The sequence below is a fragment of the Leucoraja erinacea genome, chromosome 22 (assembly GCF_028641065.1).
Source record: "Leucoraja erinacea ecotype New England chromosome 22, Leri_hhj_1, whole genome shotgun sequence".
NCBI classification, from domain to species: domain Eukaryota; kingdom Metazoa; phylum Chordata; class Chondrichthyes; order Rajiformes; family Rajidae; genus Leucoraja; species Leucoraja erinaceus.
The window spans coordinates 15,300,035-15,324,310 of NC_073398.1; the positions used below are offsets into that span (position 1 = coordinate 15,300,035).

General features: G+C 41.5%; 1 protein-coding gene across 3 annotated transcripts in view; it reads left to right on the plus strand.

Annotated features, from left to right (window-relative positions):
• Window positions 1-24,276, plus strand: part of LOC129707735 (cAMP-dependent protein kinase type II-beta regulatory subunit-like) — a 154,960-nt gene that overhangs the window by 90,423 nt on the left and 40,261 nt on the right. For 2 of the 3 annotated variants that reach the window (XM_055652982.1, XM_055652980.1), the window contains one exon: window positions 13,249-13,284. The exons of the other annotated variant lie outside the window; for it this stretch is intronic. In XM_055652982.1, the coding sequence (XP_055508957.1) occupies window positions 13,249-13,284 (36 nt within the window). The remainder of the gene's footprint in view (window positions 1-13,248; window positions 13,285-24,276) is intronic. 3 annotated transcript variants of the gene reach the window in all.

Sequence of the window (24,276 nt, forward strand, 5' to 3'; positions counted from 1 at the left end):
TGGGCCCCTTCCAAATTATCTCCTGCCGCAACAGATCAAAGAGGATGCAATCTCAGTGGCACTCCACTGCATTGGATCAGCTGGGCAATAAGAATACATACATCAGGCTGATGTTCAAGACTACAGCTTGGCATTCAACACACACACATGTTTTGAACAACAGTCTTGCTCGCAGCGTTAGCGATACCATGGTTGACCCCTGGAGTGCAAAGCCTGGAGTGTATCAACCTGTCTTTATCGATGAACAGCAGTGGTGAGAGTCAACAGTGTCATATCTCTGAAGATCTGTTCCGGGTCAAATATATTGATGCAATCACAAAGAAAGCTCACAGTAGAGAGCATAGTGACTGGTTACAATTTGGCTTGGTTCAGTAATGTGAACGCCCAGCAATTAAGGAGGCTGCAGAAAGTGGTAGACATTTGCTAGTCTATCACAAGTATTGTCCTCCTCACCATCGAAGAGATCTACATGATATGCTGCCTCAAAAGGGAGCTAATATTGAATCTCAGAGTCGTACAGTACCGAAACAGGCCCTTGGGACCAACTCGCCCCTTCCGACTAAGATGCTCCATAAATATCATCGAAGACTCACATCATCATCCCACCATTACCATTGGGAAGAAGGTACAGGATCCCAAATGCTGTCACCATTCACGTTCAAGAACAGCTTCTTCCCAGCATCAATCAAGCTCATGAACTTTGCACCTGGATTGTCAGCGTTCTTCAGAACTTCATAATGAAATCATTACCCCCATGTTATTTTTTGAAAATTAGGTAGATAGTAGTTCTGCACTTTTGATTTCAGTCCTGTTTCCTCATCAAATGCCCAAAATATACGCTACAGGGTATTTTACAATGAGTTCAGAATAACTAAAATAAAAATGAATTATTAGAAATTTACGTTGATCTGATCCTGAGATGTTAATTGTGTCCCTCCTCTCCTACCCAATGTAAATATCTCCTCCATTTTCTCCTTCTTACAATGGTCATTGGATGATATTATTTTCATGGGCAATCTCTTTAAAACGTTTGACTAATTGTTAGCAATGGCCAAATTGAAATGGAAAATGAGTGGCATTGTATTTATAGAGTGCTAAGGTAACTTTACAGCCAATAAAGATATTTTGGAGTGAAAAGTAAGCAAATGTGACACTTGTATATCACCAACAGCAATGAGACAGATGACAAGTTAGTTTTTTTTGTGTGATGTTGATGGATAGAGAAATGTTGCCCAAGACAGTGGGGCACTAAGAGCATTGTGGGATGTTGTTTTGCCCAGGAGGTTTAACATCATTCAAAAGATAAAATTAGCTTGTTTATTCATAGCAATGCCCTTGAACTGAGTTTTCTCCGTAACAATACTTAGTCCACTCTTATGCAAGAAAGTTCCTTTTTATAATTTAAAATGCCCTAACAATAGTGTTTGTCTTGAGAACCTTGAAAACAGTTCTCTTTTCCATATTTTTCCATCTTCAATTTGTTTTCTGTTTTCTGCATAAAATCCTGGTTAGAAAGAGATGTTGTCTACATTTGCTGGTTTCATGAGAGGTATATTTATGCTGCAAGGTGTCCACATCTCTCTAGCAGCGCTAATCAACTTCAGTTTAATTTAGTTTAGCTTAGTTTATTATCGCTGGTACCAAGGTACAGTGAAAAGCCTTTGCTGATTGCTATCCAGTTAGCAATACGTGATAACAATCAAGCCATTTACAGTGTTTAAGAAGGAACTGCAGATGCTGGAGAATCGAAGGTACACAAAAAAGCTGGAGAAACTCAGCGGGTGCAGCAGCATCTATGGAGCGAAGGAAATAGGCAACATTTCGGGCCAAAATGTCTGAAGAAGGGTTTCGGCCCGAAACGTTGCCTATTTCCTTCGCTCCGTAGATGCTGCTGCACCCGCTGAGTTTCTCCAGCTTTTTTGTGTACAAGCCATTTACTGTGTATAGCTATATGATGAGGGAATAACGTTTAGTGCAATGTAAAGACAGTAAAGTCCGATCAAGCACAGTCCGGTGGTCACCAAAGAGGTAGATAGTAGTTCAGCACTGTTTTCTAGTTGAGGTAGGATGATTCAGTTTCCTAATTTTGAGATATCAGTCATTCATCTTATCTAGGCTATTGTGAGTTGTACTAAATTGTAAACCATTTCATCATATTTGTCAAAGCAATAATTTTAATTCTGTGTATCATTGATCATTCATTAATTTATATAATTTCTGAAAATTATTGCAGTGCTCTATAGTGGAAAATTGTGTTTAGTAATTCCAGTGACATACCTTAAATCGTTCTTTATGCAAAAAACAGGCCATTGGGAAAATTAGCAGAACCTAGCTTTAGAAATATCTGAGAATTAATTTAAAAGGTGATGCAATGTGTGATAAAAATTCGCAGAAACTAATTGAATTTAGTATTTATTACCTTTTTCATGAGTGTGAGTGGGCTTGGTGCTTTGTGTACTGTCATACAAGGTCCTGCAACTTGTTGTTTTTTTAAATCTTTTCATGAAGTGAATCCAGATGAAACATTTTTTTCCCTGTTTGCACTATTGGTGACTGTAATCCAGGAAAACATCTGTCATGATGGCACTTCCATCTGTTTTGGATAACAACAAAATATAACATTTCTTTCAGTAGGTTCTGCAGAAATGTAAAGTAATTAAAGCTGACCAAAATGGAACCAAACAAGATTGCACATCGCAATCCATTTAGACATAGTCTCTGCCGCCTTTGTTGGCTAATCAGCTGATTTGATCAGTTTAGTTTATTGTGACGTTTACTGAGGTACAGTGAAAAGATTTGAGGCAAAGCTTATTTGATGCAACAAGGTATATGGGGAGAAGGCAGGAATGGGGTACTTAACTTGGATCGACACATGTTCTGGAAGCCAGTACTTCTCTGGGAGATGGGGCACTTTAATATTGGTGTGGAAACTGAAGCTCTGGGCCAGTATCTTGCAGAGGTTAATAATGGATTACGTGCCATTATTCAGACCCCTTTCCCAAAATAATATTTGCTCTTTTGTACTTGGCTAAGGTGGACTCTAGTTTTAATTCAGCTAAGTTGAACTGAATGAAAAGAAGCAGGGTGTCTCCATTGGAGTTTTGTGTTTGTTGTGGTAACTATTGTTTCATGAAGTTAACATTCTGGTTTTTTCTGTGGGTCGGGAGAATCTAATTACAATGAGCCAAACCAATGCAATCAATTGAGACCTTTATTAAGCACAAGAGAGTAAAGGACTGAAGCACTTGCAACTACTGTATGTGTTTCATGAATTTTCACATGGTTGAAGAATCCGTTCCCCTGAAGTGTGTCCTCCCATGAGTACAGGTACGTCCAGCCAGGTCAAAATTAATTGATTAATTCTCCCAAAGAAGCTGTTCAGGAAGGCTCTTCACCCTCATTTACCGAGGTGCACAGGCATTTCTAGGAATGCTATTTATCAAGGGTCAAAGTTTCAAGGTCAGTTTATTGTCTCATTTGCCAATTAAGGTACGGTGAAATTCAATTTATCATACAGCCATACTTTAAAAAAGCAACAAGACACACAACTACATAAAAGTTAAGACAAACATCCACCACAGCGGTTTCCCCACATTCCTCACTGTGATGGAAGGCAATCGAGTCTATTCTTTATTCTCACGCGGTTGGGGTAGTCAAACCATCCACAGTTGGGGCGATCGAATACAGGTAATGCCTACCCTAAATTTGGGAGTTAAAAATATATTCCCAGTGATATTTTTAAATAGGGTTGCTCAAAGTTATTCATCTTTGGTGCTAATCTGTATTTTAAATATTCTTATTTTTGATGTTTAACCTCGGTTTCAGCAGTACAATCAGTCACCACTTTTAAAATATATCAAGAGACTCTCATTAATGAAAAAGCGAAAACAATTATAATCAGCTTTTCTGGGTAGGTTAGTTCATGAAAGTTTAAAATCTTATTGTTTATGCCAATTTTAGTGGAACATTAAATATTAATCCAACCAAGGGATTTTTGCTTAGTTTCTGGGTGTAGCAGATGTGTGGTAATGGTTAACTGAGTAGGAAGTACAGGAAAGCAAACCAGCACAGTGATGGGAACAATCAGGATGGTAGCCAAAAATGTGACTGAGGAGATAATTTTCCAATGAGTGGGAGATGAACAACTGGAAAGAATTTCTAACTATTTAAGTGATAGTTCAATAAATGTCAGGTTTTAGTGCCCTTGCAGTGTTTGTTTACTCGGAGGCCTTTTAAAAGCATTTTAACTTCACAGGCTATTTTCGCAACTTTTGAACAGCAAATCTTTTATTTTAAATGGCTCGGATTGGGAGCAGGATTTGTTGAGTTTAGTTATTCAGTCTCTGTGAAGTTTTATGTATTGAATGATGCCTGATTATCATACATGATTAGTTAGTGGATTTTGTGAAGTTGGTGGGGAACTGTCTTTCATGTCTCCATCCAACATGAAAATGGCATGAAATGTGGGTTTATTCATGAAGGCAAAGCCACACATGGCAGGTTCTATAGTGTTGATTGTATGTTGGAGCCATTTGTTTTGATAAACACACGGGACTAATGAGAGTCTACGGAAGCATATTTCCTCTTATGTAATTTAAATAATTGATATTAAAGAGAATATTTTGGCAACTGCAGATGAGCTTTTCACCCATAAGATTCTAATTGACCTATCATTGTGCCGCAAAGTAGTTTTAAAAAATAATTCTTCCGAGCTTCACAAAGTTAGGAAATAACCAATGATATTAGTCGTGTAATTTTCTCTGGGCTGCCCCGTGAATAATTGGGAAATAAAGTAAAGTATTTAAAGTAGTTTTTATTTACTGTTTGATTTACGTGGTAGCAATGGGTCAGGGTTCTAACGGGAAAGTGATTCCTGAACGGCTCCTTTTTTTATTTATTAGTATTGGTTAATTATTGTTACATATACCAAAAAGTGAAAAACCTGTGTTTTGACTGGGATCCAGCTAAATCATCCATATGTGATTACAATCCATGCTTAACCAAGTACACAAAAAGAAAGGAAACAAAAGGCAGAGTATAATGAAGCAGCTGCGGAGAAAGTGCAGATAAAAAAAAGTGCAAGGGATGCAACAAGGTAGAGTGGGGATGCATCCTTAGCATCATGGGAGGTGCATTCAAGAGTCTGATAACAGCAGGAAAGAAGCTATTCCTGAACATGGTGGCATGTGTTAATAAGGTTTTATATTTCTGGCTGACTGGAGAGGTAAGGACCAGGACAGAGTGGTGCTTGATGATGTTGGCTGCTTTCTTGAGGCAGCATATAGACTGAGTCAGTGGGGTAGAGGCTGATATCCATGATGGTCTGGGCTGCATCTACAGCTCGCTGTGATTTATTACTCTAGGGCAGAGCAGATGTTAAATGAAGCTGCCATGCATCTCAAACGAATGCTTGCTATGGAGCATAAACTAACAAACCAGACTTTGTTTAATTATACTTGTATGGAGTTCAATAACTTGTGTACTGTAAAGTAGTCATTTCATTATTTTGCAAAGTAAACAAAGGTTGCTGTAATATATTAAAGGGCCTGTCGCATTTGGGCGGCATTTGCGCAACAAGCCGGCAGTGACTGACGAGTGACAGTCGCGCAAAAATCATCTGGCACTACGACAGTCACACGCCAAGTAGCGCCAGTCTCTGGTAAGGATTTTCCTAGTGAAAAATGTTCAAAATTCGGTGCGCTTTATACCCGGGTGATCACATGGTGCGGCGCTCAAATGACTCGCAAATGGCGCTCCGACGACGTATGGCGACGCATGGTTACGGACGTTGACACACAGTGACGCATAATAAATTAGCTTAGGCAATGTTCCTGTGTAAGCAAACATCACCACGCACTACACGTACACCAGAGTGCGCAAGGGATACGTCATGCAGGTGGCACGCAAGGATTTTGAACATTCCAAAATCCTGGGGCGATAGGGAAGCACCGTGCGTTACTGCGCGTACGACACCACTCGCCACGCGTGCGTCACGACACGCCAACCAATTTCTTGGATGTCGGGTAAATGACGCCCAAGTGGGACGGGCCCTTAAGTTGTTTCATGGAACTCTATGGCTGAAGGGGTGGACATTTGGGCCACAGTATGTGTGGTGGTTAAAGGAAATCTGCCCACATTCATGTACACTTTTATGCCTGAAGTGCTCATGTAGTTTTTTTAAATGTGATGTTACTGAGATTGTCTACCTCCACCATCCTTTCAGATAGTGAATACCAGACTCTGTAAACAATGTTTTTTTAATGCTTTGCCTGACCATCCACTTTTCCTCCATTTACTCCATCAGTTTCCATTTGCAATTGCAGTGAGCTTTCTGCGGTTGTAATTATTTAAAAGCTGTCATTGAAAATAGGCACATAGATTTTGCTTGATTCTTGCAGATAGAAAGGATTCACGGATTCTATTGTAAATAGATTGCTGATCAGCAAGGGAGTGAAATGGTGCTGGGAAAATAGAGAAATGTGGAGTTGAGATTAGTCACATTGGCCATGATCTTGCTGAACGGCAGAATACACTTAAGGGGCCAACTATAATTGGATGTTTATTTTAATTGAGGCCCTGTGCGCTCAGTGTATTAGATGGAAAAGGAGGTTGAAAAATATTTAATGAACATTTTGTTTTAAGATGCATTAAAAACTCAATCTTTGATTTCTTTGTTCGAAGGTTTATATTTAACAGATCCCTTACTGATCCACAAATAGAGTTGCTTCACGTGAAATTGTTTCTAACTTGCCATGACGTTTTTATGTCTTGGAACCTGCACAAATATACTTGTTGAATTATAGCAACTATTCGAAGTTTAGATTTCCTTAAAAGGATGGCATTTTTTTTTTTTTTTAAAGCTGCGTTGAATCCCCTCTTATTTTTCTCTAATGGGAAATATTATCTGTCATTCAGCCAGAACTAAAATCAGCATTTATAAAATTCCCAAGAGTGATTTTTGTTAAAATAATTCATTTGCAACTGATCCAGTAGGTTGAGCTAATTTAAGATTCAGTGAAATACAAGTAATTTTTGGGTCAAGTTTGCATGGCATGGAAACTGTAGTGACTATTGAATCAGGTTGGAGGCGCTGGCTACAATTTCATCTACATGGTTCTAGGAGGGAGAGGGAACCTCTACATGGTTCTAGGAGGGAGAGGGAACCTCTACATGGTTCTGGGAGGGAGAGGGAACCTCTACATGGTTCTGGGAGGGTGGCGCCGCGATGGCAGCCTCGCCAACAGTTTGTCTCTCCCTTCGTCTCTTTTTTTTTGTTATTTTTAGTGTGTTTTAAAAGTTGTGTAAATGTTCTCTGGTTTGTTTTATGTGGGGGTCGGGGGGACCTTTTTTCAATCTCTTACCTTGCCGGAGATGCGATTGTTTTCCAGGTCATATCTCTGGTGGCTCTGCGGCCTAACATCGTGGAGCTGGAGGCCTTCTCGGGATTGACTTTGAGCCTCACCGCGGGGACGTGGACTTACCATCAGAGCCAATCCCTTGCCTGGGATCGACACTCCAACCACGGCTTGCAGATTTCAACATCGCGGAGCTCACAGTCTCGGGAGAGGCCGTCGTGAGCTCCAAAGTCACAGAAGGTTTCGACCAGCCCCGACCCGGGTCCAATCGCCTGGCGCGGGGAGCCGATATCCCCCGATACTGGAGCTTGATCACCCGGACGCGGATGGCCCGCCGCCGGTTACGGGAGTCAAGATCTTCCCGTGAACGGAAGGATCGAGGTCCCTGACCGTGGGAGAACAATGCAGGGAAGAGATTGAACTTTTTTCGCCTTCTACCACAGTGAGGAATGTGGACTAGTCACTGTGGTGGATGTTTATGTTAAAATGTATTTTGTGTTCTGTTGCTTTTGATTAGTATGATGACTGTAAAGCAAATCAAATTCCACATATGTTGCAAAACATACTCGGCCAATAAAGTATGATGATGGTGATGATGATGAACTTGGAAGATCTTGATGTTTGAATAAGTGCACAACAGATACTTATTCTTCTGGTGGTTACAAATAACCATTCTAATAAGTTGGATTTTCCTTCGGTTAAGTGTCTCTAAGGTTAATACACACATAATTCTACTGATGGATTATATTTTGCTTTGTTAAACCTCATTGTTATTTCCTACTTTCCCTTGCTAGTACACTTTACGAATGTACTTTTTCTAGCCCTGTTGTTAATTCTGTATTTGTAGTTGCAATGTCTTGCCATTATTCTACTACTTTAGGTGATTTTGGTTCTTGAGTACATTTCTGGCCCGTGGCAAAACATTTTTTTCATAAAAGTCAGAAACGAAATACTTGTTTTATGTTTACACCTGAGCTTATTTGGTTTAAATTGTGATCTTGGCTTCCAGATCATGTGTGACAACGTGGGCTGAATCCTGCTGTTAAGAAGTCCCAGTATTCAGCCATTCAAATTGATGCAATGTTAGCATATGCGCAGAGGGTCTAGGACTTGCTAAGTGACAGACGGGGCAACATCTATTGCTAAACTTTGCAGCTGGACCCCAAATGGGAGAAGGCCATTTGGCACATTGGGTCTGACACTGCTCTTTGCAATTCAGCTGCTCCATTCTCCTCACAACCCTGAAAATACTTACCTTTCACGTACTTATACATCTCCCTTTTGAATGCTGCAATTGAATCTGCTTCCATGCAATGCATCTGTCACTTCTCTTTATCCACTCTGTCCTTGTCCTTTGTCTATTACTCTGCCTTTTGTGGTTCACAACGTCATCTGCAAATTTGTAAATCGTGCCCTGTACATGCAAAGATAAATCATTGTGATATACATGAAGAAAAAAGCAAAGGACGTGGTTAAACCTTTCACTCCAATTCTTTGTTCCCCATTATTTGGCCAATTTTATATCTGTATTGCTGCAGCCACTTTATTCCATTTCGGTGCTGATGATGATCTTATGTTCTGCCAGTTTGTCGCCTGCTTTTGGAAGTACATGTTCACCACGTTCTCCTCTCATCATTCTCTGTTACTTCATGAAAGATCAGTATCAGCATTTTACCTGGGAATTACAATTCTGTTCAGACCCTGCACAGGATTATATTTTAATAGGTAATTTAGGACTGCTGACGGTAGGGGGAGAGTAGGTAAAAGTAGTTTTGGGTGTCTCTCTGTTGGGTAGCAACGAAATTTCATTCAGACCGAAAGGTCTGAATGACAATAAAGGAATCTAAGTCTATCTTCAATGCTTCATAATATTTTAAATTATTTGATTCAATTTAACAGCTTGTAAAGCTGGAGGGAGCTCTGATGTAGCTGTTCAAGGGTCCCAGCTATGCCTGTAATTTTGTTGGTTACATTGGATCATTGAATGAATTCAAAACTTATCCTGGCACCATCTCCCACGTCTTTCTCTGCTGCATCGACAACTGCTTTAGGGCTGCCTACTGGAACTGTGCAGAAAATAGAGTGCAGAATATCATGTATAAAATATATGTTTACAGTACAGAAAGATTTCGAAAAAAATGCAAGGATCATAAACTAGATTGGGAGTTTGGGAATTCATTCTTAGCATATGAGAGGTCTGTCGCGAGTCTGATAACAGAAAGTAAGAAGCAGTTCTTGAATCTGGTGATATCTCTTTAAAGCTTTTGTAACTTCTGCCTGACAGGAGAGAGAAGAAGAGAGGATGACTGGGATGTGAATGGCCCTTAATCAAGTTGGCTGCTTTCCCATGGCAGTGTGAAGTTTAGATGGATTTGGAGTTGATTGAGGGTTTGTGGGGGAGGCTGTTTGATGAACTGGGCTGCGTTCACATCTCTGCAAGTCCCCATGTTCTTAGGCATAGCAGCAAACTGTACCACGCTGTGATGTATCTGGACAAGGGCTTTCTATGGTGTAGGTGAGGAATGGGCAGGAGTCATTGGAGAAATGTTGAATTTCCTTAGCGTTCTAAGGAAATAGAGGTGTTGGTGTACTTTCTCGCCCGTAGGGTCAGTATGGTTGGACTAGTATAAATTTAGTGGCATTTACACCACGGAACCTGAAGCACTCGACCACCTCCATTTCAGCACCAATGGCGCAGATGAGGCTGTTCATCCCTCTTTCTGAAGTCGATCTGACAAGCAAGTAAAATGTGTTATTTTTAAGGTACAATTAAAAAAAATACAGTATAAATAAAGGGTAAACAGGCAAGAAAACAGTGTCATTTCAAGGTCCAATTATCAAAAAATGTCTGCATATAGCGGCTGTTTTTACACCCGCCTGGGACATTGCCCCTTGGAACGCTAGCAGGGGGCAATGTGCCCTGGACCCCCATCTCTTCCTCTTTTTTCAGTTTTTTCCTGTCCCTTGCCTGGTTATACAGATGTCTTGATGCTCCAGGGGTGAATGTGGGGCCAGGGAGATGATGGTTATTATTATTCTTCTCTCTTTTATAATGTCTTTTCTGGCAGAACTAAATCCTCCAAATCTTCCAGTGGGTTGATATCGTTCTGTGCCATTTTCATGCTTCAATTGGTTTTTCAGGTTTGATCTACCAGTCAGATCTCAAAAACAAGGAGCATCTTGCTAAGTAGCTCTTGTTTTTGTTGGGCTTTTGTGCAAGATTGATTCACCGGTGACTGACTTTTTATGCAAAAGTTATAAATTTTCCAATTGATCTACAAGAAACACTTTTTTCAAGTTGTTGGGTCTCATATTTTGGAAGGCAGTGGAAAAGTGGGGAAAATTTAAAGAAAACTCTTGGGCACAGAGATTGAGTGAAAGGTAATAGGATTGGGCCTGGATTGGCAATGGTATAAGCTATCTTTTTCATTCAAGCTTGGGATGGTGTGGGAAAGTATGAAACGGCATTTTAATAAGCCAGACCAATGTTGCTAAATGCTCGTGGCCAGAGAGCTGGGATGAGTAACTAAATAACAAGGGGGCATTAAACAATCAAGGATGAGCAAGAAACCTGGAACACTAAGTAACTACGTTTTTAGTGATTTTTTGCGAGAAGCAGTGTTTGGAAATCTGAGGCAAAAGGAAAATGAGTGGGGTGGGTGGTAAGGAGCCTGTTTTTTTTCTCTGGAATTGGGGGTTGGATGCTGTCCAAGGGAAAACTGAGAAATTTGCATGCATGAATCCAAGAATGCAAATGGGATAAGGCTTGAGTTGTGAAGTCATTTAAAATGCCGGGTAAAGTTAAAATGAGCCAAAAGTTTTGAACAAAAAAGGACTCGGAGACTAAAAGTTGGGAAAGCAGCCAGAGGAGGCTCAGCAGTTTGGTGGGAAGCTTACAAGTACTAGATGATGGGTAAATGTTTACAGAAAAAGTTCCCATTGTAAACATTTACTCAAAATTGTGTTCGCACATTCCTTTTATTTCAAGACTTTTAGTGCAATGAATGCTGACATTGTTGCGATTTTAATTTCTGTAGTTTGCTTAAGCAATGTCGTTTCAGGGTGTTTGACCATTTTGACTTAGATCTGGTTCGGATCAAACTTCAAAAGTGAGTTTAAAACTTTACAATCCAGTTCATAACCAGGGCTTTGCGGGTGAGGATGAAAGTGTTAAACATGAAGGGGCTGCTTTTTTTCTTTGAGCCAAACCAATTGGCTGTTTTGTGGAAGGATGCTTTCCTTGAAATCAAACAGTTGAGTTCATCCAGGCCTCTTGTATCAAGACAATCCTTTGGAAACAGCAACAAAGAACAGCCAAGAGTGGAGTGACTGCAGACCTGTTGTCATATTCCTAGACATGGAGTGCTCCGAGTTAAAGCCATTCATTTCCTTTCTCCAAGGAGAACAAAAGAACTGGTAACAAATATATATTAGGTCTGGTAGTAAGATCTGATGAGAGTTGGATGAGAAACTTGGCTGCAATACCTCAACAGAACAGATGTTTGAGGTCATAACATGGTGGAGGGCAATTGTAGCTGGAAGAGGCGATGGGAAAGAGGAATCTATTAAGGGGTCAAATTTAATATCCAGAAATATCACTGGGAAATCTCCATATTGTGTCAACCAAAAAGATGACCATATATAATAACCAAATGTAATCTATACATAACGAAAACTCTGTTCTTGTGCTCTTCCGGTTTGCACGGTCTTTCTATTTGCGCAAAAATGGTAAGTGATAGCACTCCAATGTTTCATCAGCTCACTCACCATTCTCCTGTGCTGCGAGTGCACCGTTTTGTTCCGATCTGTAGTCTGTTGTAAAAGTTAGCGAGGTTTAACAACCGTAAAAACCGTGTGTGCACGGATCGATCTCCTCTCCTGCCAAAATCGACGGTAGACAAAAATGCTGGAGAAACTCAGCGGGTGAGGCAGCCTCTATGGAGCGAAGGAACAGGTGTGGGAGGTGAGGAGTGGGGTAGGTAGGGGATAGAGAGATAGGATTAACCACCGGAGGAACAGGTTGGTCAATGTGGACTGTGCGGAGATGTTGGGCGAAGCGATCGCCAAGCCTACGCTTGGTCTCACCGATGTAGAGCAGCTGACACCTAGAGCAGCGGATGCAATAGATGAGGTTGGAGGAGGTGCAGGTGAACCTCTGCCTCACCTGGAAAGACTGCTTAGGTCCTTGGATAGAGTCGAGGGGGGGGGGGGGGTAAAGTGACAAGTGTAGCATTTCCTGCGGTTGCAAGAGAAAGTACCAGGGTTTGGGTAGGAAGGGACGAATTGACCAGGGAGTTACGGAGGGAGTGGTCTCTGCAGAAAGCCGAAAGGGGAGGAGATGGGAAGATGTGGCCAGTGGTGGGATCCCATTGGAGGTGGGGAAAATGTCGGAGGATTATCTGTTGTAGAATTATCCTTGCTTTCTCCTTCCTTCCCCTCCCCATCCCAGCTGTCCCACAGCCCACTGTCTCCGCATCTTCCTTTCTTCTTCCCTACCCCCCCCCCCCCCCCCCCCCCCCCATCAGTGTGAAGAAGGGTCTTGAGCCGAAACATCACCTATTCCTTCGCTCCATAAAGGCTGCCTCACCCGCTGAGTTTCTCCAGCATTTTTGTCTACCTCCATTTAATGATGATCTTCAGTGGGAGAATACAAAAATGTATTAGTGCAATGTAGTAAATTTGTCATCGGGTTTAGCTATTGACTTGTGTGGTTAAGATTATTATTTTTTTAAATGTATTTAAATTACTTAACAAGTTAAACATTGTAAAACAGTGCTAACCATTTATTTTGGGCTTTCGTAACAAAATAGATTCTGCAAGGTTTACAATTGAAACCGATGTAGTGTTGAGTGTCCTAAATAATTAATTAAAATATTGACTGTTTGCTTTCCAGCTCCAGTCAAAATCAGATTAACTCGACGACCCTCTGGTAGGTACATTTTATTTATTCATGGGAATTAAAGTATTGCTGGTAAGGCAAGGTTTTATCAGCCATCCTTCCTTGCCCCCGTGAGACGATGTTGTTGAGCTGTCTTGAAGACCTGCTGTGGACTTGCTGGTACTTCCACAATGTGGGATTGGGAGTTCTGGAATGAAGAAGGGCTGATGATATATTTTCAGACCTAGATGGTGTGTAGCGTAAAAGGTGATGGCCACAGTTTTCCTGTGGGCCTGAAACCACAGTACTTGGCAATGGAAATTGCAGTTGCCTCAGTGTGTATCTGCAGTGAATTTTGTGGGTCGTAAATACCACGGCAGCACTCTGTGCGGGTATAGGGTAGAAGGGCACCCATCAAATACGCCGCTTAGTCCAATGTGGTGTTAACCTTCTTGCGAGATGATGGAGTTGCACTCGTGTAGGATTTGAGTATAGGAGCAGGGAGGTTCTTCTGCAGTTGTACAGGGTCTTGGTGAGACCACACCTGGAGTATTGCGTACAGTTTTGGTCTCCTAATCCGAGGAAAGACATTCTTGCCATAGAGGGAGTACAGAGAAGGTTCACCAGACTGATTCCTGGGATGTCAGGACTTTCATATGAAGAAAGACTGGATAGACTTGGTTTGTACTCACTAGAATTTAGAAGATTGAGGGAGGATCTTATAGAAACTTACAAAATTCTTAAGGGATTGGACAGGCTAGATGCAGGAAGATTGTTCCCGATGTTGGGGAAGTCCAGAACAAGGGGTCACAGTTTAAGGATAAGGGGGAAATCTTTTAGGACCGAGATGAGGAAAACATTTTTCACACAGTGGTGAATCTCTGGAATTCTCTGCCACAGAAGGTAGTTGAGGCCAGTTCATTGGCTATATTTAAGAGGGAGTTAGATGTGGCCCTTGTGGCTAAAGGGATCAGGGGGTATGTAGAGAAGGCAGGTACAGGATACTGAGTTGGATGATCAGCCATGATCATATTGAATGGTGGTGCAGGCTCAAAGGGCCGAATGGCCTACTCCTGCACCTATTTTCTATGTTTCTATGTAAACCCAGCTGAGTGTTTCATTAATTGTGGTCCCCCAGCATCTTGGAGGCAGGGGACATGGTGATGCTTGCCTGTGTAAATCACAACATTTTTGACCAGTTCTTAAAAATAAACCTTTGTTGATTGTTAAAATGCCGTCTTCATTACACATGTTACAAGATTGCAATGACTCCTACTTGTGCATAAATATTTTTATGACTTGGTTTAAACTTGTAGTTTATATTTAATTGTTTGTCAGTAGTGCTGCAGCCAGAAATAATGAAACTTTTACGCCATTCCTAGGAAGTTTTCTGGTTTCATGAGGCTGGGCACAATTTAATTTAATTCAGTTTCTGCTGGAAGTGCAAAATGTGAGATTCATATCTGTTGAGTTTATAAAATGTAATAGCCAGGTCAGCTTCGAGGTAGCAAATGAGACAGTGGAGCTTAGGATATTTGTTAAAGTTTAGATAAGTTGAAATATTTTTTGGATGGGGTTTCAGGGAAGATCTCATTCTGTTTATCAAGTAATAAATTAGCGGAGACCATAAGCTTGAAGAATTTAGGATCGGCAGGATCAGCATTTTAACTGCCTGCCCAAGATAACACAGATGGTGTTGCTTATTTCTCTATTTTCAGCTTAATACATTGGTTATGTCCATGTATCTGGACATGGATTAAATGTAACAGAAGGATTTCACAACATATGATATTTGATCTTTAATTTAAACAGTTTTGCTGCACTGGAGGTACTGTTAACACATTTAAACATGCAAAATGTATTTTACTTTTATGCCCATGATTAAATTCTTTACAAAGGTGGATGCAAAATATAAAAATCATAATCATTCTCCTAAGCATTTTAATTGATTTAAAATCTTCTGTTCACATTCAGCAGATATAATTTTAAAAAGTCCGTAAATACTAAAACTGAATCAACGTTTTCTGTAATTTTTCTGATGGAATGCCATTCCTTGGAGACAGGCAGCATCTCTGGAGAGAAGGAATGGGTGAAGTTATGGGTCAAGACTCTTCTTCAGACCAGTCTGGGTGACGTTTTGGTTTGAGACCCTTGAAGAAGGGTCTTGACACGAAACATCCCCCATTCCTTGTCTCCAGATATGCTACCTGTCCCGCTGTTACTCCAGCTTTTTGTGTCTATCTTTGGTTTAAACCAGCATCTGCAGTTCCTTCCTACACACCGTTCCTTGTGACCTATTGTCAATTTGCATCCAGGAAGGATTGGTGTGGTAGTATAAATATAGACAAGCCCTCGATTGCGAGAGGTAGCCATGTGCATTTTTCTTTTTATTTAACTTTTGCCCTATTCTCCATACGGATGATATAACCTTTGCTTTGCACTTCCCCAGCCATTTGAAACTGAGCATTGTGGTAATCAAACCTGACTTGCTAATGCGGTCACGATAATCTTTGTGACCTTTTGCTTTCGCCAATTCCATTTCCTTTCATCTTTGCCTTCGATGGTTGTTTGTAGAGGTGTGGTGCCATGAATCCTGGTTGTCTCTAAATTCCATGCTGGTGGCTGTTTCTCATGTTTAAATCTCAATAGTGAATATTGCTTTTTGCACCATCAGTCAAACATCACCGAATCGAGGACGGCTCTGTTCTTTGTGTTTAAGCAATTTGTCAATTTGTTTCTTTGCTTGAGGTTGACAAAACACAGATGGGGTTAATGCTGGCTTGCTCAATATATTTGGAATCATATCTAGCAGAACATTACTCACTGAAGTGTATATGTGTGTGTATATATGTGTGTGTGTGTTCTCCACAATTAAATACAATTTGATAGTTCTGATATACAATTGCCATAGGGTGGTACTGCATGGGAATGGGCCTTTTGGTCTACTGTGTCTGATCGTCGCAACCCTATTTAGTAGGGGGCTCTTAGGGAAGGACTTGTAGAATATTGTCCTGCTGTCCTCTCCAACTGTACTGTGCTATTCACTATGACTACCTCTTTGCTCTATTTTACCCCTACCTCAAGATGTCTGATTGGGTCTCCGATTTGGCTGCATATTTTTTTCCGTGCACTGCTGACTGGGAAAAAAAATTGAGAAGGTCTTGGGTATTAATGACTTTTGTAATGAAGGTTTAAGTTTGTAATTATCCTTTTTTGTAGCATCAAGAATGTTAGGCTTGCATTGATGGTGTACACATCCAAACGACAAAACATGTTGGAAGGAACTGCAGATGCTGGTTTAAACCGAAGATAGACACAAAAGGCCGGAGTAACTCAGCGGGCCAGGGACCATCTTTGGAGAGAAGGAATGGGTGACGTTTCGTGTCGAGACGTCACCCATTCTTTCTCTCCATAAGACAAAACGTGTTGATTGCCCCAAATTATCATTTTAGTTCTTAAAAACTCATTTCTAAGTAAAATTGATTTGTAGGTAAAAGGGCAAATAAAAAGACAGAGCTGTTTGGAATTTGAAATATGAACATGGGATTTTAAAAATCCACTGTATTCTGAATCTGAGGTGACTGTGCTACACCATGGAAAGATGCTGCCTTTTTAAGGTTACAAACTACGTTATATTAAAAACTGGTCCATTAGGGTCAATATCTGAAGATTATACTAATTGAATGTTGCCCAAATTAATTTGTTAAAGAGTTGGCTATTGCAAAATGACATTCATTTGCTGAAACCTCAGTCCTTTTGTAACTTTTTCTGCATTTTGTATGTGTTAGAGATTTGATTCCAAACAATATTCTGTGGAGCTGTGGTGTTACTTCCAAATCACAAACCCAAATGTTTCATAACTGTTCCATAAGCTGTGATGGAGTAATGAGGTAAAAATATTAAACTCAACTATACCACCATAGGTTGTATGGTGAAGTCCTAGGATCTTTCTCCCAATTTTGTGGAAGAGTGAAGAGGGGCATTGGTAGAAAGGCAGCAAGTAATCTCTGGGCCATGTTTGGAATTGAAAAGTAAGGCTGGGTTGAGCAAGTTATACAGTCTGTTATTCTTTTGGGTAGGAATGTGAATGAAAATGCAAGATTCAGCCATGTCCAGTCCTCCTCAACCCTTTGTCAATGTTCTTGCAAAATTTGACAACAATGCAAAAGCTCTATGAATAATAGTGAAACGAGGACAAGAGAAATCAACGCATGTTTAACTGATTTCTCAAATGTAGATTTTATAGTTGGTAAAACTAATGTACAATTTGTTTGTGGGAGGAATTTGTATCTTGCCAAGAATTCTTCTGTGTGTTAAGATGTTGTACTTCCTTGGCAGGTTTCTGGAAGATTAGTTTGGATTGTGGAACCAAGAATAGAAACAGCATACTTGTGACCATGTTAATTGAGAGTGCTGGATTGCCATGATGGAAACGGTCTGTGAGAGAGCCTTCAAAATACAGATTATTTCTCCAATTACAGGCAGAGCCTATTCTGTAATATGAGGGAATGATTTTGTTTGGAATATGTGTTGGAAGAGGTGTGTGTTGTTTCAACATGTGCACCAATGCTGTCTTGCAGCTGCTGTCATGCAGCTCCACTGATCCTGACCTCTTGTGCTGCTTGGGATTTGTACATTCTTGCTGTGACAGCACGGGTTTCCCCTTTGTATACCCGTTTCCTCCAATGTTCCAAAGATTATTGCAGATTCACTGGCTACGGTAAATTTACTCTGTGTGTAAATTGAGAGATGGAACTGTGGAACATTTGAGGGCAATATGGGGAAAATTAGATAGGTGTTTGAATGTTTATGTACTGAAGGGCCTGTTTCTATGCTGTATGCATCACTCTGACTGGGAGTTTTAGAAAAACAAGGCCGTGTAGAGATTTGTATACGTGGAGGCATAAATTAAAATATGGCAGTAGATTTATGAACCTTGTATAGAGATGTTAAGTAGAAGGATGGGGTTGATGGTGAGGTGTGGAACTTGAGGCATGGACAGAAAATGATGATGACGGGAAGGAATATTTGCTTTTCTTGTGAAGTCCGTTAAACAAACACTGATAATTTAGAGACGTTGAAATTATGTTGATGTAGGGCCAGATGTGACCAATTTACTAGAAACTTGTGCTAGTCACCATGCTACTACTTTGCCAGAGCAACCAAAACCAACTCATTCTACCTGAACCTACCTGATTTCCCCCCACCCCCCCTCCCCCCCCCCATAGATTATCCACACACTTTCAGTAAACTTTCCTTGATGCTCCCAACAAATTCTGCCCCATCGAAACCCTTTGCACTAAATAAGCCCCAGTCAATTTGGGAGAAGTTAATGTTGCCCACTGTGCCAACCCTGTTGCTTTTACATCATTCTATAATCTTTCTACATATCTGTTACTCTATCTCGTGTTGACTATATACGTAGGTGTGTAGAACAATCCCATTAAAATGCTTGCACATAAAATGACCAGTACTTGTGTTGTACTATTCTCTGTTCAATGAGATATGCAGCTAAGTGTATTCCATGCAGTGAAGTATTTTGTAGTGCTTTTCAAGAAATCTTGATTTGCTTTGTACCTTTTTATTGTTATTGTTTGGTATAGCTTGTTTTTATTAGCTAAATAAACGAATGTGAAACAGGCGGCATGGTGGCGCAGCAGTAGAGTTGCTGCCTGACAGCTTGCAGCACCGGAGACCCAGGTTCGATCCCGACTACAGGTGCTGTCAGTACTCCGGTTCGTACGCTCTCCCCGTGACCGTTTGGATTTCTCCAAGATCTTCGGTTTCCGCCCACATTCCAAAGACGTACAGGTTTGTACGTTAATTGGCTTGGTATGTGTAAATTGTCCTTAGTTTGTGTGTGTAGGATAGTGTTAATGTGCGGTGATCGTTGGTCGGTGCAGACTCGGTGGGCCAAAGGGCCCGTTTCCACGCTGTATCTCTGAACTAAACTAAGCATTGAAATTGTGTTATTCAACATTGCAAGAGCACATGGTCTGCTTGCAGCCATTAGCAGTTCATCTTTGCTTTGATAATGTGAGGTGAGGTAAGATTTTGATAAGGATAATGATAAGGTGAGGTAAGATTTTAAAAGCTGTACATTCAAACTCCTTATCATAATTTTATAATTGCTTCCACATGTTTTAAATTTCCCCATTCTGGTATTAACACCCAAGGCAATAGATCCTCATTTCCACACATCTCTTAGCCCCATGTTCACCTTTCCAGACTTTTCATTGCACCAGTTTACACGTAATGCAGCTATTCTCTGAAAATCTCACCATGTTTCAATGCAACTTTCTTTTTACAAGGAGTGATATGAATGACATGTTCCACATTGGCCCTGTCTTGGAATGTGACTGGGGCTATTCTCCCCTCATTAGATTTTACACCAATCTCAATAGGTTATGAATTAAATTGGTTACATTTCCACTCGCAATGTTTCCCTCCCAAATCCTACTAAACTTTTAATGTTTTCTGTTTAGAGATTCTTGCATTTTGCATGTTAGATGTGCGTTTCTATTTTAGTTCCCTGTCTTGACAAGAAATCAGAGGTTTGGTGTTTGACGCATATCCTCTCTGGTGGTTAGCTGTTAAGGCTGTTGCTTATATCAGCAACAGCCACCTTGGGCGGCTCTGCATTGGAAACCATATCCTGTATTTTCAATTTAGCGGGGCCTCTTCTTGGGCAATCTCTCTGACTTGCTTACACTCCAATTAATGAGTTCTGAAGTGACAGATGAGAATAGCATTGTTGTATTTCTATGGAAAGATAACATGGGACATTTTGCGTTCATCTGAGCAAGCAGACAGGGCTCGCGTTTAGTGTCTCAACTACAGTAGCACAATACTTCAGTTGTAAATGTGCTCGCATATAGAAAGGGGCTTGAACTTGCAGCTTTTGATTCTGGAGGCGAAAGGTCCATTTACGGAGCTGCAGCTCGTGCAATCTGATGGTGTAGCACAGCTAAGGAGATCAACAGTGAGGTTTGTTGAGGACGTTAATTGTATCTATGGTGCCTCTACTCATATTTCGCAACATTGTTCAAAGGTGAGCCATGAAACGCTTTGTAACCTGCGGCGTGATGAAAATTAAATGACATGTAAAGTTTTACTGTCAGAACAACTTTCATGGTTCACTCTTGTGCTCAAATGTCTGCAAAAATGAGTAGAAATGAGAAAGGGAAGGACTATCTGTTTAATGGCTACATTGTACATTAATATATGTATATTTATTTTTTTGAAGGCATTCTTTGGGTGTATATATTAAACATAATAACTGGCTGTTTGTGTTTTCTAGTTGGGGTTGCTCGCTCTCATTTTCATTGTGGCCCTCCACCACTATCCCATTCCTTGGGTTTGTCCCTTGATTGTAAACTCGAGAAATTAAGTTGCTGAGTTTAAGTTCCACAATGACTCGGCGGCAGCAGCTTGTCAACCAAACGGACATCTTCTTTCAGTGACTTTTTATCCCCATCAGCAAATGTCACTTTGAAGGAAGGGGGAATCAACAGGAAATCTGAACTAAGCTGATAACAGATTACTTCAGAGATATTGTTGACATGGAATGTGCTCAGCTGCTTAAGCGATCAGCATAATGGGTGAGCATCTTAATGGTAGGTGTGAGCTGGTTTGAGAAAGGAAAGGTGTTGGTTTCTGTGAGTGCAGGTTTACCAGTGTGCTGATGGGGAAGTTTGGTCAGAATTTTGATGTAGTGGGAAAGTTAGAGCCTTTGCAATCAAATGAAACTAAGCTAACAGACCAAAATAAAAGTGATTTACATTACTTGTAGATGAACTAATATGCAGTTATCAATGAATTGTCAACATCTAATAAGTGAATAGATAATTGAATGTGTAAAATAAATTCTGATAGGGGTAGGTTGTTGTTCCTGTAGGATATAAGATATGGTTGTGATCAATCAAATCCATAGCACATATATCTGCAGCAATGGTTCTGTATTGTTACACATGCACAGTTTATTAGTTTGAGGATACAGCGCGGAAACTTCAGGTGCCCTTCAGCCCACCGAGTCCCACCCACCAGCAATCCCTGCACATTAACACTATCCTACACACACTGGGGAAATGTTTTTAAACATTTTATACCAAGCCAATAACACTACAAACCTGTATGTCGTTGGAGTGTGGGTGGAAACCAAGAGCTCGAAGAAAACCCATGTAGGTCATGGGGAGAATATACAAGACAATCACCCATAGTCAGGATCGAACTTGGGTCTCTCGCAAGCTCGACCACTGCGCCCGCACAACCACAATACAAGCAAATGTATTATGATGATTTTTAGATCAATAAATCTGAGATGAGTCTATTGCCGATGTGGTGATGTACCAGTGAAAGGTGGGGTTAACTTGCTAGTCTGATCTGAAGGCAGAAGCACAGCGGTAAGGCATGGAAAGACGTGACTCGGAGTCGGGATATAATGATGCCCAACTAGAAAAGGGTACTTGCTGCCTGTATAAATTGGAGCAACAATGGAAGGGAGGTGGAAAAGTGGGAGGATTGGAGTGTTGTTGGAAATGATAATATTTGAATCACTGCATGCATGGGGGGGCAGATACTATTTTCTGCAGGCAAGACTATGAGTCATGAAAGTTGAGATACATGCCTGGTATTCATAAGGTCATAAGGAATAGGAATAGAATTAGGCCATTCAGCCCATCAAGTCTACTCTGCCATTCAATCATGGCTGATCTATCTCTCCCTCCGAACCCCATTCTCCTGCCCAGGACCTCTGACACCTGTAAAGGCTTAGTTTATGAATGTATGCATGGCACAAATAGATTTGGCCTAATAGCTTTGCAGAGATCTGTTTGCATGGTGGCCCAGCATTGAAATTGAAGTATGTTGGGATAGTTGCTGTCCATCAACTCTTTCTCGCTGAGGGACCCACTCAGCAAGTACTCTCTCAATACAAAGAACTGTTCAACAACGAGCTCTGCAAGTTACTCCTCAAATACCACATTGTCGTTGATCCCAATGTCACTCCTGTGGTCCAAGCACCACATAGTATTCCACATGCCATGTGTGACAGTACACAATGAACTTTAGCGGATGGTCTCCATGGGTGTTATTGCTGGTTACCGACCCATCTGACTGGGTTTCCACCATGGTGGTCGCAACGAAAAAAAACAAGGAGGAGATCCGTATCTGCATAAACCCCAGAGATCTCAACACTGCTATCAAACGCCCGCACTACCCTATGCGAACAGTAGAGGAAGTTGCTGCTCAAATAGGCAACGCATCCGTTCTGGATGCCATGAGCTCGTTTTGGAGGATTCCACTGGACCCAGACTCGTTCAATCTTACTACGTTCGGCACCCCTTTCGGCCGCTACAAATTCCTGAGAATGCCCTTTGGCATCAACTCCGCCAACGAAGTTTTCCAGCGCACGATGGAACAATTGTTTGCCGAGTATCCATGCGCCATCATTGTTGATGACATTCTCATCTACGGACGTGCCCTGGCTGAACATGATGCTAATCTGAAGAAAGTACTAGACGGTGCCAAAGACATTCAGCTCAAGCTCAATCCCCTGAAGTGCAAGTTTTGAGTCCCGTAAGTTACCTACGTCAGACATGTTTTCACAAGTAGGTACACAAAAAAGCTGGAGAAACTCAGCGGGTGCAGCAGCATCTATGGAGCGAAGGAAATAGGCAACGGCTGAAGGGCCTGTTTCCGCGCTGTATCCCCAAACTAATAAACTGTGCATGTGTAACAATACAGAACCATTGCTACAGATATATGTGCTATGGAACTATGAAGAAACCCTTCTCCACATGTTTTCACAAGTGATGGTCTCGGACCAGACCAAAAACTGCAGCTATCAACGAGATGCTGGTTCCTACTGACGTTGCGAGTCTACAAAAGTTCCTTGGAGTGGTCAACTACCTGGGGAAATTTATTCCCAACCTCAGCGACATATCTGCCCCCCTGCGGGAACTGACACACAAAGTCGCTGCATAATCCTGGTATCCGCAGCACTAAAGAGCTTTCGCCACTCTCAAGTTGCAGCTGGCTAGCGCACCTACTCTCGCCTACTTTGCTTTGGAGTTACCAGTGATGCTCACCTGTGATGCGTCCCAGTACGGACTCAGCGCTGCTTGCCTGCAAACCACTACCGATGGCGACTGCAAGCCTCTCGCACGCTAACTGACTCTGAATCGCCCAGATCGAAAAAGAATTGCTCACAGTGGTGTTCGTCTGCACAAAATTCAAAGACTTTATTTTTGGGAAGTCTGTGACTATAGAAACTGACCACCAGCCGTTGGTCACTGTTTTGAATAGACACATTCACGCTGCCCCAGCCCGCCTACAACGGATGATGATGCAGCTGCAGTGGTTTGATCTCAACATAAAGGCAAGGACATACACATAGCTGACACGCTATCAAGAGCCCCACGCAAAACCAATGAACAACAACTCTCTGAACAGGACCAGTTCTCAGTAATGAAGGTATCGGATGTTCCTACTGATTGCTTGAGCAGCCTGGCAGAACACACGGCTGCTGGCGAGATGTTACAATTGCTGTCTGCAGTCATCCCGCGTGGCAGGCCAGATAAACAATACAACACCCCGCTCGCAATCTGCCCATACTTCCTGGTTTGTGACGAACTGCTGTTACAGGACGAGATTCTAGTTAAGGGCCACAAGGCAGTTGTCCCAGCTGTCCTCTGGGACGAGTACTTTGTCGCCGTCCACAGGGGCCTTCACGGCATGGAGGCAACCCTACAGCGGGCACAAAGCATGTTTTACTGGCCTGGTATGACCAAGTACATACGTGACAAAACTGAAGTCTGCGCCGTCTGCAAAAGCCTGACGCCACATCAGCAGAAGCAGCCCTTACTGCCGCACCCAGTTCCTCCTCTCCCCGGTCCACGTAAGCCACCGATATATTCAAATGGCATGGGAAACACTATCTGGTTCTTGTTGATTCTTGTTTGGGCTGGCTCGACATCGATCTAATCCAAACCATTACATCTGAAGCGGTTATCGAGAAGTTGCAGCGCCATTTCTCCATGCACG